At 44.3% G+C, this 19,077-nt stretch overlaps 1 protein-coding gene across 2 annotated transcripts in view; it reads left to right on the forward strand.

Annotated features, from left to right (window-relative positions):
• The window catches only part of prkd1 (protein kinase D1), a 350,796-nt gene that overhangs the window by 218,032 nt on the left and 113,687 nt on the right, over nt 1-19,077 (forward strand). For both annotated transcript variants that reach the window (XM_072569008.1, XM_072569009.1), the window contains one exon: nt 16,607-16,738. In XM_072569008.1, coding sequence (XP_072425109.1) covers nt 16,607-16,738 — 132 coding nt within the window. The remainder of the gene's footprint in view (nt 1-16,606; nt 16,739-19,077) is intronic.

The following is a 19,077-nucleotide window of genomic DNA, read 5'->3' on the forward strand; positions in this document are numbered from 1 at the left end:
AGTCGTTGGTCTATTACCTTATTTGGAGGATACTTAATCTCCTGAATTTCTTTCACAGTGGAACGGTTCCCTGCTGAATCAGGTAGTTTCCCCATAACATCATCTGGGGACATTTAATCTCATGAATGCCCTTCATGACAGACAGTTTTGCCATTTAGATGGGTATTTTATTTTTTGCTGATTCTAGGATTAATGAGCCAGGTAGAATCTTCTTGGCAGTAGATGTTTTAAATCAACCTGTTCAGCCATGTGATAGCAGACATCTACAGCAGATGGGACTTGAACCGGACCTTCAGGACTAGTGGTAGTGACACTGCCACTACCCCACATGACCCTTTCTTCTTCTTATCAGTATCCTGAATCTCTTTGCCATGTAGTTTCTTAAAAGCAAAATATTGTTCTGCAGGAAACCCGGAGAATGCTGGAAACCCAACAGGTCTTGCAGCATCTGTGGAGAGAGGAAAACAGAGTTTTCTGGAATGGCCATCTTCAGAAATGAAGAAACAGAAGAGTCATATCGGATCTGAAATGTTAACTCTGTTTTTCTCTCACCACAGGTGCTGCTAAGCCTGTTGAGTTTCTCCAGAAATCTTTGTATTTGCTCCAGGTAGTTCCTCCTTAATCATGCCCTGAACCTGTTGTTGATTAATCCACCTCAGTGTCAGTTGCCATAGAGACATATGAAATCCAACGTCAATCTGTGCATGCAAATCTTTATTCTCAATCTCCTGATACCTCTGGGTTAGGTGGCATGTTTTCCTTCGGCCTGCAGCTGCCTAACTGGTGAAACCAATATGTTCAAATCCTCAGTCACGCTGCTCGAGGATTGATGCTGACTTGTCTCTGTCAGTGGTGCAGATGATTCTTTTTTGAGAGATGAGAAGTTGATTAATTCCTCTCAAACAGGCATTGTTTCATGATTTGACATCAAATTGGAATCTCTAACTGCAGCATGTTCACCAGACTGTGTTGACACCTGAGCAATTTTAAATAAAGTTTCAACAGTGAGTATAAGTCAGTTTTCTGCTCATTCCTTTGCTTTTAGGCTGCACCTTTTCATAAACTATACTGGTTTCCATCATTTGAACTACCTTCAGTGATGATAGAGATGGAAAGCTGTTCTGCCAGTGCTGTGTAGGTGCAGATTTCCATTCTGTTGACCATACAAAACAATTGTGTTATGCCAACATAGTAGATTCTTCTTTTTTTTCTGCCATGAATGTAGGAAGACCAATGACATTTTTTTGTTGATTGTTCCCTGGCTTGTTGTTGAACAACTTTGTTCCAGAACCAGTTGTTGTCTGACTGGCTTATTTTTAGATTATTGTGGTATATAAACAGGTCTCTGTTGCCCTTTCACTGTCTGTTGTAAGTAAGTACTTGAAGTCCTTCTGCTTGCTCAAGACATGTGTTCATGTTTAGAGTGAGCTCTCTTGACTATGAATTCTGTATATGTGCTGTATTCTCTGATACCTTATTTCTTGTACTGTTGCTATAGCATGCATGGATCATGCAGTTTCATCTCTGTACACTGTCATTTTTGTTCTTCTCATCATAAATGATCTGATCAAACAATGACAGTCACTTAAAATTAGTGAGATGTCCGTTGAGCACAATAGATTCTGTCAAACTCAAGATGATGCATTCCACAAGGAATGCATTTGTATCTTTTCTAATGCCTGGTGGCTCTATTTCATTAGCATCTTTGTATGAGTAGCCATTTGAATGCTTTGCTACTTTTTAAGTGTTCTACTTTAAAAATCTTCTGTAAGTGACCTATAGTTTTGCACATATAACATCTTTAACAGAAAACTAGCATGCACTCATTGGGTCTTTAAGGTTTCCTTCTTCCACAGCACATACTCCGACACCTAATGTCTGGTATCAGGCCTATGCTTTGTGATGGTTTATGATATGTGTTCTTAGGACTTTTATACCTTATAAAATAAATGGACTCTTGCTCTCCAATAGTGAGATTGACCTTTTCCCCTCAGGATTTGTCTGTGATTCTTTTAGCACAATTTGAATAGATCTCTCCAACATGAAGTCTTCTTTTGAACTAGTATTTCTGATAAAGACTCATTAAAAATTCTAACAACAAGTTCAAATTCTTATAGACTTAGATTTAAGAACTCCATAATCACTGTTTTTCACCAATCTGTATATCTCTGCCATCATTTATGTTTTTCTGAGCTATAATGTCACCAGCTGTAGACCCTATTCAATACAAATGTGCATTTAGTTGATTAACATGTCATGTAAAATGTAGCTTATAAGCAATTCTCTATTTTAAGAACTGTTTCTTGATGATATCCAATGCTGTGTTCTATTAAATCTGTTATTTCTCCTGCATGTTGTTCTTAGTGATTATTTCCACTTCTTTCTTCAAAGTTTTTAAAATCTGCAGTATCTTAATACTGCTTTATTTCCTTTCAAACCTTTGAAACAGCACAGTATAGCAATGCTAGTTTGTTTTGATTGCTTGATTGATTTATTGTTGTCACATGTACTGAGATACAGTGGAAATGGGTGGACCAGGACAGATTGTTGGTGATCATCACTCCCAGGAACTTGATACTCTCGACCATCTCCATCTCAGCACTATTGATGTAGACAAGGGTGTGTCCTCCACTCCGCGTCCTGAAGTCAATGACTAGCTCTTTCATTTTGTTTACATTGGTGAAGAGATTATTTTCCTGAATTTAAAGCTGAAAATGTGTTGCTGGAAAAGTGCAGCAGGTCAGGCAGCATCCAAGGAGCAGGAGAATCGACGTTTCGGGCATGAGCCCTTCTCATTCCTGCTCATGCCCGAAATGTCGATTCTCCTGCTCCTTGGATGCTGCCTGACCTGCTGCGCTTTTCCAGCAACACATTTTCAGCTCTGATCTCCAGCATCTGTAGTCCTCACTTTCTCCTTCCTGAATTTAAAGCCTTAAATACTGTAATATAGCAATGTTGTATCTTAGTACTGTTTACTGGGGATTTTCCTGCGTTTTTGCAACAGGGTGGGTGTTCCTATCTTATTCAGCTAAACTGGAGTTTTCCCCATTTATTGCAGACAAATGGAGGTTTCAAACCGTCTAGGGACAATGTGAATTGCTATTTCCTGCCTTTTAAAGCCTAATAAATAATGTTTGACTGTTTCCATGATATTCCCAATAAAACCTGCAGCTTTAATAATTTCTTCCCTGAACTGTGGTTTAAATTATGATTGCCTGCTTTTTACTATCTTCCTCCATTTTACATCACCTCGTGTTACCTTAATTCTGGCTTAAGGATGTTACCAGTGCTGCAATCTCAGTTTAAATTACTTCTAGGTCCTGGATTTTCAAACATTCATTTTTTTTCTCAACTCCTAAATTCCTCGGCCTGTTTTGCCCCATAAATTTAAATTTTTCTTTGACAAGCAGCAAATTTTAACTTTAGTCATGGAGCTCTGATGCCTCCTTGTTTCCTAGCTGAACCACTAATAAAGACTGCTCCTCCAAATGTTTGCTTCCAAGTAGAATCTGTAACTGCAAGGTGTAACTAGCTTCTAAATCAGACATGCTTCAGTGCTTCTTACCAAGTCTAAATTGTAAGATTTTATCAATAAGTGCTGTTTCTTACTTGTTGATCTTCCATTCTTTTCTGTAAAAGTTATCTCATTGCTCAGCTGATGACGACAGACTATATGACTAGACCTTAAAGCCATAAAGTCTTTAAAGCTCTAAACAGAAATTTCTGCTGGGTTTGCTGGAATTGACTCTGTACAGCTACATTCCATTGTTCATTGGTCATTGTTTTGCATTTGGCTGGGAGTTGCCAACCACTGGTCGCTGTGGTTGGGTAGTTTACTGCCGTCAACTGGGTCTCAATGAGATGAGGCACTCATCTTAAACAAGATACGGCTTATTACATGTTGGCACCCAGTCACTAGTTGGTACAATAAATGTTACCAAGACTAAGAAGTGACCTGTGGACATAGGTCTTTATCCCATGAAATATGAAAACACTCTACTTTATCACATCATTAGGTAGGCTGGAGGCTAATGAGGTCTCCTTTGTTTGTGAAGAAAGTTCTGCTGGAGTGTTGCGGCCTTGCAGCCGCAGACGTGTACTGTCTGCAGGATTTCCCTGGGGCAGGCTACTTCGATGTGACCTTCAGAAGCGTGAAGCAGTGCGAACAGCTCCTGAAGGTCTTCAAGGAGAAGGAAGGGGAGCCGCTGTTCTCCATCTTGTCGGCGACGCCATTGTGTGTGCTTCCTGCACAGAGGAACCGGGTTGTTACAATCCATATGTACAACCCCTACGTTCCAGCGGCTGATGTCCTGACCTTCCTGGGAAGGTACGTCCAAGTCGAGGGAGAAGCCACCGATGTGATCGACCCCTTTGGGATCTGGACCAGTAAGAGGCAGGTCAAGGTAACTCTGAGGGCCGATGACAGTGGGAACATCCTCCACCCACCCTCGAGCTTCGCAATCGGAGGGAGCAGAGGCTACCTGACATATGCAGGGCAGCCCAAAGTGTGCCGAACCTGCGGGAAGTCGGGACACGTGGCGGTGGATTGCAAAGTGACCATCTGCAGGAACTGCAAACAGGAGGGTCACTTGACAAAGGACTGTCGGGAGGAAAAGAGCTGCAACCTGTGCGGGGAGGCGGGCCACATGTACAAGGCCTGCCCGAGACGAGGAGCCGCCACCTACGCACAGATGGCCGGAGGTGGCAACACGAGCCGCGGACCGACAAAGTCTAACGAGGTACCGCGAATCAGCAAAGGAACGGTGCCTGGAGGCACCCAGAAGGAAGGGAAAGTTGTAGAGGAGCAGGCAGCAGACAGCGGGGAGATGCAGCAGCCGACCCAAGCTCCTGCAAGACTGACGGAGGAAATGGAAGAGGAGGGATCAAAGGAGGCAGAGCAGTGGATTATCGTTAAAAACAGGAAAAGGAAACCTCTCGAGGGCCCCAAAGCCACCAAGCGAAGGGGGAAGAGACACCTCCAAGAGGAGGATACAGGCAGCTCCTCCGAGGGTGAGGACGGGCGCAAGAAGGGTCGCCTCCGGAGGAAGAGGCAGAGCGCCGTGGGGAGAAAGGAGGGCAACACCGCCCAAGAAGGAAAAGACGATCCCTCTGAGGGGATGGGTGAAGGCCTCCCCCTACCCGGTGAGAACCAAGGGGTACCCACCGGCCCACAGCTCCAGGGAACTGGGAGCAGCGTCCCAGTGACAGCCCTGATGTCAGATGGAGAACGGGGCGATGCGGACCCTGGGTCTGACACGATGACACCAGAGCGGGGAAATGACTCCAGCGTGGAGCCGGACAACTACCTCAGCCCTGGGAAGGTCCAGCAGTTTGCTGTCACCACGGGGATGCACGCAGCTACCCCACTGGAGCAAGACCAGAAGAAAATGGACACTGGTAACCCCGCAAACTGTTAAAATGGGGTTTAAAATTGCCAGCATAAATGTGCGTAGCATTAAAGCGGCTACGCGATGTGTTTCAACGCTGGCCTTCCTGGCCAACGTCAAAGCCGATGTCCTGTTTCTGCAGGAGTGCGGGATACCGCACCTCAGCAGTTACAGGAGATGGTCGAGCTTGTGGGCCCACGGGCCGTCAGTGTGGTCGGGGGGCAACGATAGCCGCGCCTCCGGCCTGGGTATCCTGTTGCGGGGAGGCAACTTCACCATCTCCGAGGTTAAGGAGGTGGTGGGCGGGCGCCTCCTCGTCGTGGACGTCAAATACAGAAACGCTCCCGTGAGACTAATCAACGTGTACGCCCCAGTGGGTAAGAGTGAACGGTTGGCCGTCCTGCAACAGCTTCCACTGCTGCTGGCTACGTCCAGGCCGGTCATTCTGGCCGGAGACTTCAACTGCATCATTGATGCTGATGGACGATCCGGCGGGGGGGACAGTAAACCGGACGCTACGTCCAGGGCCCTGATGGAAACGGTCAAAGACGCCAAGCTGCACGACGTCTTCAGCGCCCCTGCAGACGGAGCGCAGCGTAGATACACCTGGTCACGGGCAGACGGGTCTATCCGCTCAAGGATAGATTACCTGTTTGTGTCCCGAACGCTCTCGGTCAGATCCACCGACGTCAAGCCGGTGTTCTTCTCTGACCACTGCCTCCTGCTGGCCGACTGTCACCTACAAGACGAACAGCGGGCGGGCAAGGGAACGTGGAAACTGAACACTAAGCTGTTGACCCCGGGAAACATCGAAGAGCTCAAGAGGGATTACGCAGGTTGGAGAACCGTGAAGCCCCTCTTTGAGTCTCCAGCGGACTGGTGGGAAACGGTAAAAGGGAACATCAAGAGGTTCTTTATCCTCAAAGGTGTCCAGGAGGCGAGAGAGAGGCGGGGAAAACTGTCCCAGCTCCAGGAAAGTATGCAGAACCTGCTCCTGCTGCAGACGATGGGGGTGGATGTCACGGAGGACCTCAAGGAGGTGAAGGGCCAGCAAGCCTCGCTCTTTGCCTCGGAGGCCTCCAGGATAATCTTCCGGTCCAGGGTCCGCTCGGTGGAGCAGGACGAGACGTGCTCACGTTTCTTCTTCCAGAAGGTGCACAAAGAGAGCTCCGTGCTCAGCAGCCTGAAGAAAGAAGATGGCTCGGTAACGTCATCTCAGGCTGACGTCATGAGGATCAGCAAATCCTTCTACGCCAGCCTGTATGACTCGAAGCCGACCGACAGCGCGGCCTCCCAGTCGTTCCTGTCCTCTATCACGGAGGTCCTAGGTGACGGAACACGAGAGAGGCTGGACCAGCCGCTATCTCTGGATGAACTGACCAAGGCCCTCGAGTCCTTCGAAAAGAATAAAACTCCCGGAAGCGACGGCTTACCGGTCGAGGTTTATTCCGCTCTTTGGGACTTGATCGGCCAGGACCTGCTGGAGGTGTATGTCAGTATGCTCCGGGCAGGTACCATGAGTGAATCCATGAGGAAAGGCATCATCACCCTCGTCTACAAGCGGAAGGGGGAGAGGGAGGAAATTAGAAATTGGAGACCGATCTCACTGTTAAATGCAGACTACAAAATCCTGTCAAAGGTCATCGCCAACCGGGTCAGGTCTGCTCTGGGATCGGTGATCCACCCGGACCAAACCTGTGCTGTACCGGGCAGGAAGATCTCTGAGAGTCTCGCACTCCTCAGGGATACGATCGCCTACGTGCAGGACAGGGGGGTGGACACCTGCCTCATCAGCCTGGACCAGGAGAAAGCCTTTGACAGGATATCGCATACATATATGAGGGATGTCCTCTCCAAAATGGGCTTTGGGGAGGGAATCGGAAATTGGATCAGACTGCTCTACACCAACATTGTCAGTGCAGTCTCAATCAATGGGTGGGAATCAGATAGCTTCCCTGTAAGATCTGGAGTCAGGCAGGGATGCCCCCTCTCACCCGCCTTGTTTGTGTGTTGCATAGAGCCATTTGCCGAATCCATCAGGAAGGATGCGAGCCTGAGGGGGGTGACTATTCCTGGCAGCGGGGGCCTGCAGGTTAAGGCCTCCCTGTACATGGATGACGTCGCTGTTTTCTGCTCGGATCCGCTGTCCGTGCACAGACTCGTGTGCATCTGCGACCAGTTCGAACGGGCCTCGGGGGCCAAGGTAAACCGAGGCAAGAGCGAGGCCATGCTCTTCGGGAACTGGGCCGACCAATCCTCTATCCCCTTCACCGTCAGGACTGACCACCTGAAGGTGCTGGGTATTTGGTTCGGGGGGGCTGGGGCGTGCGCCAAGACCTGGGAGGAGCGGATCAGGAAGATGAGACAGAAACTAGGCAGATGGGGGCAACGGTCGCTCTCCATCGCGGGAAAAAACCTGGTCATCAGGTGTGAGGTACTCTCAGTATTGCTATATGTGGCACAGGTCTGGCCTATCCCCAGGACCTGTGCCGCCGCAGTCACCCGGGCCATCTTCCAATTCATTTGGAGATCAAAGATGGACCGGGTCCGAAGAGACTCAATGTACAAAGACCGGTGCAATGGGGGAAAAAACACGCCCAATGCCACCCTCACCCTGATGGCCACCTTTGTGTGTGGCTGCATCAAGCTGTGCGTGGATCCCCGGTACGCAAACACCAAGTGTCACTACGTACTGAGGTTCTACCTGTCCCCGGTGTTGCGAAGGATGGGCCTGGCCTCGCTGCCGCGGAACGCTCCGAGTAGTTGGACCGTTCCGTATCACCTGTCCTTCGTGGAGATATTTATGAGGAAAAACACCTTTGACCACAAGTCCATCAGGAAGTGGTCAGCACGTAGCGTCCTTGAGACCCTTCGGGAAAAGGAGAGGGCGGATCCTGTCGAGCGGTTCCCTGAGCAGACTGTCAAAGCCATTTGGCAGAATGCCTCATCGCCAGAACTTTCCAACAAGCACCAAGACGTGGCTTGGCTGGTGGTGAGAAGGGCTCTGCCTGTGAGATCCTTTATGCACGCCCGGACTCTCTGCCGCACCGCACGCTGCCCTCGAAGTGGCTGCGGGGGGGACGAGACTGTCACACACCTCCTTCTGGAATGTGCCTATGCAGAGGAAGTCTGGAGAGGAATGCAGTGGTGCTTGTCGAGGTTCGTCCCGAGCAGCGCCGTGACGCGGGACTCCGTGCTCTACGGCCTGTTCCCCGGGACTCACACCGAGACGAACATTAACTGCGCCTGGAGGATCATCAACTCGGTGAAGGACGCTCTCTGGGCGGTCCGAAACCTGTTGATCTTCCAGCTGAAGGAGTTGACCCCGACCGAGTGTTGCAGACTGGCACATTCCAAGGTCCAAGACTACGTGTTGAGGGACGCGCTGAAGCTTGGGGCAGCTGCCGCCAAGGCGCGGTGGGGAAAGACCACCGTGTAAGATCGGCCTGCCGAAAGAAGAACAGGGGGCCCATACAGACGTTTTTTTTTGGACTCTGCTGATGCCTCAGCCAAATATATGTATATATACAAGATTGAAAAAATGCACAGGATTGTAAAGGACAAGAATAAAGTCGAATCTGTGTTTGTAAATATTGACATATGTATGGCATGATCCAATGTACAGACCATCAAATCATTTATGAATAAAGTATATTTTTGAAATAAAAAAAAAAAAAAAAATTCTGTTCTTATCAGTTTATCAGCACGGTCTTATCAGCACGGTCTTATCAGCAGTTCTTGGGCTCTGCTGATGCCTCAGCCAAATATATGTATATATACAAGATTGAAAAAATGCACAGGATTGTAAAGGACAAGAATAAAGTCGAATCTGTGTTTGTAAATATGGACATATGTATGGCATGATCCAATGTACAGACCATCAAATCATTTATGAATAAAGTATATTTTTGAAATAAAAAAAAAATGAGGTCTCCTTTGTTTACCTTTTCAGAACCATTACCTCATATAACATTGCCTTCCTTACCCAGTCAAGTCTGTAAGTCCCACAGCAATGTGGCTGACGATTAACTGCCCGCAAAATGGTCTAGCAAATCACTTTATTTAATCAAACCACCATGAAATGCAATGATTCCATCCAGTCCACTACCATTTTCTCAAGACAACAAGAGATAGGCAGTGAGTACCAGATTCTCCAGTGACGCAATATTTCAGAACTAATTAATGGAAAATCAAATGCACAGTGCTAATGAGATTAGCAAAACATAGAATGAAAGTTCTACTGTGTTGCTGTGTGGCTTATGAAGACCATATTAACAATCTGCACAATCCTAACACTATTCAATCAAGCATGTTGTTTTGCAACATGTGCTTTCCAACATTAATGAGTGTTCTTGAACTTCTGAACACTACTGGCTTAGATCATTATGCTCCACACTAGCAATGCAACAGGATTAAAACCTTGCCCTAGAATTTTGTGCTATTATTTTTGGATAACCAGTAGAGAACAAAGCAATGTATGAAAATTGCCATTGCCTTTTAATGTTATAAAGTAGAGCCCTATGCCAGAAGTATTTGTTCTCCTATTCATATGTCTCTTAGCTCTTTCTTAGCTTTATTGTTCAAATGTCTGCAAGCCATAATTCAAATAAATTGGTCCACATTAAACGCCCCCTTTCCTTTTGCAAAATAAAGCATTTTATAATTCATTGTGTCAGGAAGAACTATTACCTAAGGGAATGTGTCCTAAAGAATGAAATGCCATTCATCCTGCAATAGGTGAGTAGAATGCAGCCCACACACCAGCGCACTTCCCCCAGTAATTTCATGCTGCTGTAATATTAACAATCAATCAAGTTTCTGCACCTACTAAATTATATTAAATTAAATCTACCTTCCTACCTGCGAGATCACTATTTTGGTTGTTTCTTTTATTAATGAAGTGTTATTAAAAGACCTTTGGCAAATAAATGACAGCATTTTGCTATGTCTGTATCTTTGCCATTCGTTTCTGATGGCTGAAATAATTTACTGGGAAGTGTCCCCCTTTTTGGGGATCAACAAGGTGAAAGAATACGTTGGTTCAGCTGAGCTGTAGTACATTGTTTGAGAACGTGTTTTTACTTCTCTGTATTGTGCTGCAGTGTGACTTTTCATCATCATCATATGCTTTGGTTCCTACCAAGAGGTGCAAAAAAGCAGAATGAATTCAAATAAGCATATGCCAGATCTTTAATACCTGTTCACAAGTGGATCTTTTATGTCATTGTAAAGTGTCAGGGATTCTTGCTTTTTTGCTCACCAGATCACAATGAAAGAGAAGCCTGAGCAGGTTTTGTGCAGAAGCAAAAAAAGCCAGAACCTGGAGTCAGCTTTAGATGAAGCAAGTTTAGAAGCAGGAATTGGGAATAGAGAAATCAGGGAGTCCAGACATATTCAGTCCCCTTTCCAAACATTGAAACATCGAAAATTGGTGCAAGATTGGCCATTCGGCCCTTTGAGTCTGTACCAATCTCAGTATCACATTCCCACTTTCTCCCCATCTTCATCCCTTTAGCTGCAAGGTCCATGTCCAGCTCTTTCTTGAATATATCTAATGAACTGGCCCTAACACCTTCCAGTGGGAGAGAATTCCACAGGTTCACAACGCTGAGTGAAGAAATCCTTCCTCATCTCAGTCCTTAATGGCTTACCCCTTATTCTTAGACTGTGACCCCTATTTCTGGACTTCTCCAACATCGTGAATATTCTTCCTGTATCTAGCCTGTCCAGTCCCAACAGAATTTTATGTTTCTATGAGAACCCCGCTCATTGTTCTAAATTCCAGTGAGTACAAGCCCAGTCAATCTGTCTTTCCTCATATGTCATTCCTGCCATCCTGGGAATCAGTCTGGTGAACTCTCATTGGATTCCCTCAATAGCAAGAATGTTCTTCCTCAGACTAGGAGACCAAACCCGCACACTATACTCAAGGTGTGGCCTTACCAAGGCTCTGGATACTAGATACTCTTATTTATCTAAACCTTCAAATTATGTTATTAGTTATAAGTAAAGAATTCATTTTAAGGGTTCTATTAACACTTAATGCCATGACCACCACCAAGTCCCTCATCATTAACAGTTGAGGGCTCAACAGTGACCAGAAATGTAATTGATTTTGCCATATAAATACTATGGCTGGTGAAGACATTAATGGTAAGATTTTCTGTGATGTCTGGCTTATCTCCTGATCCCCAAATACTTTTCATCACCAATTTAATAGGGCACAATGCAACTGTGATGGAATACTGTCATGGATGAGTGCAAATTCAACAACAGTCGAAAGCTCAACATGCAGGACGAAGCAGCCCACATCTACTTAAACATTCATTTCCTTCAACACAGGCATATTGTGGTTACAGTGTGCACCATCTACAATACGCACTGCAGCAACTTGCCAAGGCTGCTTCTCTGCAGTGTCTTGTAAAGCTGCAACCTCCCCACTCAGGGTCGTAGGCACATAGGAACACTAGCACCTCCACAATCTCCTCCAAAATGTATGCCATCTTGATTCTGACAAAAAACACTCTTCTTTTATCATGTCACCACACTCAATCCGTTAATTCATGTTTTGACTAATTTTGTGTCCATGAAAGAAACATGTGCCAATCAAATAGGCTTAAAAGTTGTCATTCAGTGAGGAAGAATCGCTCATTTTAGTTTTGGTGTTATCTCCGAACATTTCCCTGAGGGTGACAGCACTGCACACCAAATGTTGACATCAGGCATTCCGAAACTCAATATAACAGAAGAGCCGCATAAATATTATTATTCTTCAATATAATTTCCTTTTTTCAACTGAGCTCACAGGAGCATTCCTGCTGTACACTACATTTTTCCAGCTCTCAAATTTGCAGTCTTTTCCTTTCAGTTATTTATATTTGATGAGATTGGAATTTTTTTGAGGATTAGAAAATTGCCAATATAGCATCTTTACCTGAGAAGGAAAGGAAGCAAAGAAAACCGGTAACTAGGGGCTAGTTAGCTTAACATCTGTTATTGGGAAAATGGTTGCACCTATTACAAAGGATCTAATTGCAGAACATTGAGAAGTACATCATATAGGCAAAAAGAATGAAAGAAAAATTAATTAATTTGAATTATTTGAGAAAGTAAAAAAAGCTGGATAAAGGGTAAATGTTTTTGAGTTTCCAGAAGACATTTAATAAGTTACACACATTAGCCTTTTTAATAAGATTTGAATTTGATTTATTATTGTCATATGTACCTAGTTACAGTGAAATGTCTTGTTTTGCTCACAGTATGGGCAGATCATGTGATACAAAGTGCAATAGGGTAATGGAACTGAGCATAGAGTACAATGTTATGGCTACAGAGAAGGTGCACAGGCAGCAAGACCAACATTAAATTTAATATTTGAGAGATCCATTCAAAAGTTTAATAACAGCAGGGAAGAAGCAGTTTTGAATTTATTCATTATCTAGACAAACTTTTATATCTTCTGCCTGAGAGGAGAGGATGGAAGAGAGTATAACCATGGTGAGAGGGGCCTCTTGATTATATTGGTTGTTTTCCCGAGGCAGCAGGAAGTAGAGATGGAGTCAATGGATGGAAGGCTGATTTGAGTGATGGACTGGGCTATGTTCACAACTTTTTGTATTTTTTTGCAGTCTTTGGAAGAACAGTTGCCATACCAATCTGTGATGCATCCAGTTGGAATGCTTTCAATGGTGCATCTATAAAAAATGGTAATAATCATTGTGGACATGTTGAGACATCGATATGAGAGTTTAGAGATGAATCTGTTTGGAATTATGGTGTTGAAGGCAGAACTGCCGTCAATAAGTAGGAGAAAGTGAGGACTGCATATGCTGGCAATCAGAGTCTGGCGTGTGGTGCTGGAAAAGCACAGCAGGTCAGTCAGCATTTGAGGAGCAGGAGAGTTGACGTTTTGAGCATGAGCTCTTCATCAGCATTGAAGAGCTTCTGCTCAAAGCATCGACTCTCCTACTCCTCGGATGCTGCCTGACCTGCTGTGCTTTCCAGCACCACACTTTTCGTTAATAAGTAGGAGCCTGATGTACATATCCTTGTGATCCAGCTGTTCCAGGGATGAATGTAAGATCAGGATGATGCTGTGGACTTATTGTGCTTGTAGGCAAATTGCAAATGGTCAACCATAGTGTAGTAAGTAGTACATTAGCATGGATGGAAGATTGGCTAACTATTAGAAGACAAAGTTGTGATAAGGGAGGCAGTTTCACGATGGCAACATGTAACCAGTGGAGTGCCACAGGGATCAGTACTGGGGCTATAATTATTTACAATAAATATTAATGACGTAGATGACAAAAGCAAATGTACTATAAACAAGTTTGCAGATGACGTAAAAATATGCGGAAAGGCAAGTACTGAGGAAGACTCCAAGAGTCTGCAGAGGGATTCTGACAGCAACTGAGCAAAATCTTGGCAGATTGAATACAACGTGGGAAAAAATAATGTAAAGTTATGTACTTTGGCAGGAAGAGTATTGGAGCTGAATATTAGTTAAATGCAGGAAGATAGCACAAAGCTACAGCACAAAGAGATTTGGAAGTCCCTTGCATAAATCACAAAAAAAGCATACAAATTCAGTAGGTAATAGGGAAGACAACTGAAATGTTGACTTGATTTCAAAGGGAATAGAGTTCTAAAATAGGATTGTTTTGCTAAAACTATGTAAGATACCAGTTTGAACATGGTTGAAGTCCTGTGAACAGTTTTGGTCCCTCTATCAAAGAAAAGATACACTAACATTAAAAGTAGTGCTGAGAAGGTTCAGAAGGCTGATCCTAAATGTGGAGAGATCCTTTGCTAAGGTGAAGTTGAGTAGATCGACTCTATACTCCTTGGAGTTCAGAAGAAAGAGGGAGAACCTCAGTGAATCATACAATATCTTTAGGGGTGTTCATAGGATCGACACAGTAAGGTTGTTTCCGCTTGTGGGCAAATATAGGATTAGAAGGCATAACCTCGGAGTAAGGGGTTGCCCAGTTAGGACAGAAGTGAGGAGGAATTTCTTCTGAGTGTTTGTAGAGTTCTTTACCACAGAAAACCATAGAGGCTCAGTCATTAAGTATTTCAAGGCTGAGATAGGCAGATTGTTAATCAGTAAGGGAAGCAGAAGTTCAAGGGAAAAGGTAGGAAAGTAATTTGAAGATTATCAGATCAGCCATACCAAGCAGGATTGATGGACCAAATGGGCAACTTCTGGCCCCTACATTTTATGATCTTATAGAGATGTAACTGTTGTGGACAAGTCTAACATTGCTCAACTCCAGTTGCCATTGAACTGAGCAGTTTACTAGGTCATCACAGAGGGCAGTTAAGTGCCAATTATATTGATCTGAGTTTGGAGTCACATGTGGACTGGACTAGATAAGGATGTTACCTTTCCTTCCTTAAAGGAGAAAAGTGACCCATGGAGGTTTTTGCTATAATGTATTCATGGTTAGCATTATTGCCAGCAGTTTTGTATTCCAGATTTATTAAGCAAATTGAAATTTCACCAGATGACCCCCAGGGTCGGCGTGGTGGCTCAGTGGTTAGTATTATTGCCTCACAGCAGGTATGATTCCAGCCTCGAGTGTCTGTCTGGCAGTGTGGAGTTTGCATGTTGTCCCCGTGTCTCCATGAGTTTCTATTGGCTGCTTCAGTTTCCTCCCAGTCTTAAGATGTGCAGGTTAGATGGATTTACCATGCTAAAAATTGCCCTGTGGTGTCCAGGGATGTGTAGACAGTTGGGTTAGCCATGGTAGACATGGGGTTACAGGGATATGTTGGAGGGACAGGGGAGCTAGTTCTAGGTGGGATGCTTTTCAGAGGATCAGTGCAGACTGAATGTGCTGAGGGCCTCCTTCCACACGATGGTGATTCTGTTACTTGGTTGGATATGAACACCTCCAACCGGAACAAGGACAGAACGCCCCTGGTGTTCACCTTCCACCCTACCAACTTTCACATAAACCAAATCATCCGCCGACATTTCCGCCACCTCCAAAAAGACCCCACCATCAGGGATATATTTCCCTCCCCACCCCTTTCCGCCTTCCGCAAAGACCGTTCCCTCCGTGGCTACCTGGTCAGGTCCACGGTCCCCTACAACCCACCCTCCCATCCTGGCACCTTCCCCTGCCACCGCAAGAATTGTAAAACCTGCACTCACACCTCATCCAAGGCCCTAAAGGAGCTTTCCACATCCATCAAAGTTTTACCTGCACATCCACCAATATCATTTATTGTATCTGTTGCTCCCGATGCGGTCTCCTCTACATTGGGGAGACTGGACGCCTCCTAGCAGAGCGCTTTAGGGAACATCTCCGGGACATCTGTACCAATCAACCACACCGCCCTGTGGCCCAACATTTCAACTCCCCCTCCCACTCTGCCGAGGACATGGAGGTCCTGGGCCTCTTTCACCGCCACTCCCTCACCACCAGACGCCTGGAGGAAGAGCGCCTCATCTTTCACCTCAGAACACTTCAACCCCAGGGCATCAATGTGGACTTCAACAGTTTCCTCATTTCCCCTCCCCCCCCAACCTCACCCCAGTTCCAAACTTCCAGCTCAGCACTGTCCCCATGACTTGTCCTACCTGCCTATCTTCTTTTCCACCTATCCACTCCACCCTCCTCCCTGACCTATCACCTTCATCCCCTCCCCCACTCACATATTGTACTCTGTGTGTTACTTTCTCCCCACCCCCACCCTCCTCTAGCTTATCTCTCCACGCTTCAGGTTCTCTGCCTTTATTCCTGATGAAGGGCTTTTGCCCGAAACGTCGATTTTACTGCTCCTCGGATGCTGCCTGAACTGCTGTGCTCTTCCAGCACCACTAATCCAGAATCTGGATAGGAACACCAATGAGCTCAGGGCTGTTTCTTGGTCTTCAGGGTAGCTAGTCCAGTGACATTGTTACTAGCACTTTTGAACAATAGCTTTCAGAATTAACAATCAATTCCGTCAATTCCCATAGCAACAAGTCACGATAGAACAACTGATTATTTCATAGTATCCAATTTATTAAAAGTTTGTTGGTTAATTTAGAAAAAATGCCTGCATTTCTTTTACATTTCTTGAAATCATACCCTTCTAGAGTAGATGTAGGAAAAAGTTATGGAATCTTTCTAAAACAAACTCCGTTCACGAGTTAATGGGTATTGTATAAAAAAGCAATTCACTGTTTGTGATTCCTAAATTCTTCTTCCGTTTGTAATGTGCAGCTGCTGCCACATTTGAAGATTTCCAGATTCGACCACACGCCTTGTTTGTCCATTCGTACAGAGCCCCTGCATTCTGTGATCACTGTGGAGAGATGCTGTGGGGATTAGTGCGGCAGGGACTCAAATGTGAAGGTAAGTTCAACTTTAAGATATTCAATGCCAGACAAAACTGAAGTAATGTGGAGTCAGTATCATGCATTTATTCAACAACTTGCTGTCTATGTTCCATCGCCATCACAAATCAATGTCTAACACTGCACTGTCTATATCCCAGAGATTCTCTCCCTTTTGTTTTGATTATGGGTAAGTGGTCTTGTCTCCCTCTTAGCCATGTGTCCTGTTTGCTTAGCCTGGCCTTGTCTTGCTGTGGACATATTTTACAGCCTAATCTCCCAGCTTGCTCCATTTGGCCTTGTTTTGTCCCAAACTTGCTGCCTGGTCTCCACTTACCACAGACTCAGTTTCCCTTGGCCTTGGTCTCTTGGTGATGTGTTGCCCTGGCCTCATCTCCTGCCTTCTATTCTTACCTTTATGGTCCAGGTCTGGCCCCCTCTTCACTGCTAGCTCTGCCCCTGGGTCCTTTCTTCCTTCCTGAAATGGAATTAAGGACCTGTTCTCCATTTAGTATGGAAGTCAGTGAGTGCAGGTAATCCTGAGAGTCAAACAACTGCTGGCACTATTTGGAGCCTGGTCAATCTTAACAGTATCGTAACATATATTAGATTTTTATTTTATATTTTTAAATTTATTTTACTTTGTTGTTTATTACTATCTTAATGGTTTTTCATCTGCCAAGGAAGCCCCTACAGAACTTACCTCCATTTTACCATTGATTACAATGGGACTCAGTTCTTCACTTGAAGTCTTTTTTTCTTAAAATTGTGAATTTTAGGGATATAGTCCTGACGTTAAGTAAAGAAGCTCTATATTTCATGGTCCTTTTCGATGATAATATATTTTTCTTTCAATACCAATTATGTTGAAGCCTTTATTAGTTGTTAAGGTTTCATTTTTCCACAAAGACTCTCTTTTCCGTTGATATTGCATGGAGTTTGGGTGAGTGGCTATAGGGGTTAAATAGGGGACATAAAGATGGCACAGGTAATCTAAGGAGGCACGGATGGTTCATTTCAAGCAGGGGAGGATCTGAGAGGGCATCAGCTGACCTGGTAACATAGTGAGGAACGTGAATAGTGAGGTGCCATTGTTCTTTAAGCTGTTGGAATTTTGATCATTTATTTGAGAATTGAGCCAGCCCAGCTCCCTCCTCCAGTTCACAGACAGCACTGCTCACTCAAACCTGGTATGAAGAGGCAGAAATAGCTTGTGAAGTCACAAGTGGTAGGTGTATAGGTTATGTGAAACAAACGTGCACAGGCTGGGTTTTCCCAAATCCAGAGAAAGGTTCAGCTCCAAAGCTGTGCATGTTTGCTTCTCGCAAATCATACACCTACTGTTTGTATCTCCAAACAGTACTCGAAGGTGGAGACACAACATTGCATTAATAGTTGCTCTCTTAAACTCCATCTTAATAGAAGATAACATTCTGTTTGTTTTAATTACCTGCAATCTCTGCATGCTAACGTTTTGGGATTCTTATATACATTGTCCTTACTTGCTATTTCACATTTTACTAATGGAGGATCAGTATATCAACAGACAAAAGTGCTTCTCAAATAGTAAAAGCAGCTCAAAGGGCTGAATAGCCTAAGTCTACTCTGTGTATAAATTCATATGAAATATGAATATAATAGGCAAAACTGATATCGATATTTTATCATTGCATGTCATTAGTGAATCAGTTGATTCAATCAGTTTTTCAAAAACTTTGGAAACTTTCTGTGCAATATTTTTCCTCAATTGTTGTAACCTGGAGAAAATAGATATTTAACAGAATAACACAATCAGCAGTTACATATTTTGCTGTTCAATGATTACGTTTATTCATTGAAAATTGCATTTGTAAATTTCTAATGGCTTTGTTAAACTTTACTCAAAAGTTATAGCCTTTCCTAAAAGCATGGAATTAGACTTCATGTTTTTGTCAAGTTGTGACTATTGTTGGAACTTATATTCTGTTTGAGCATGAACATGATGTACAATTTCCTGGGCTAACAACTAATTAGCTCTAACAGATGCAATGCTTCACTTCACTCTCATATATCTGATTGCTTTTCCATTTTTTTTCAAAGTAGAGAACAGTTTCAAATGCTGTGTTCAGTTAGTTTATGAAGTGTTTACTTTGAAAGGCTGTTTTATGCAAGAGAGAAAAGTGGTCCACTTCAAACACGACAATCTGTTCAGACTATTCAGCAGTCTCACCTTTTAACCAAAAGTCCAACAATATTTTAAATATTAACATTTTAAAATACACTGGAATAAACTAGGTCATCGAGCTCGTCCTATTCTGGCATAGTATTGTTGATATGCTGCTTACTTCTCCCAGTGGATACTGTTTCAGAGGGACAATG

This window comes from Chiloscyllium punctatum, chromosome 4, assembly GCF_047496795.1.
Source record: "Chiloscyllium punctatum isolate Juve2018m chromosome 4, sChiPun1.3, whole genome shotgun sequence".
Taxonomy (NCBI): domain Eukaryota; kingdom Metazoa; phylum Chordata; class Chondrichthyes; order Orectolobiformes; family Hemiscylliidae; genus Chiloscyllium; species Chiloscyllium punctatum.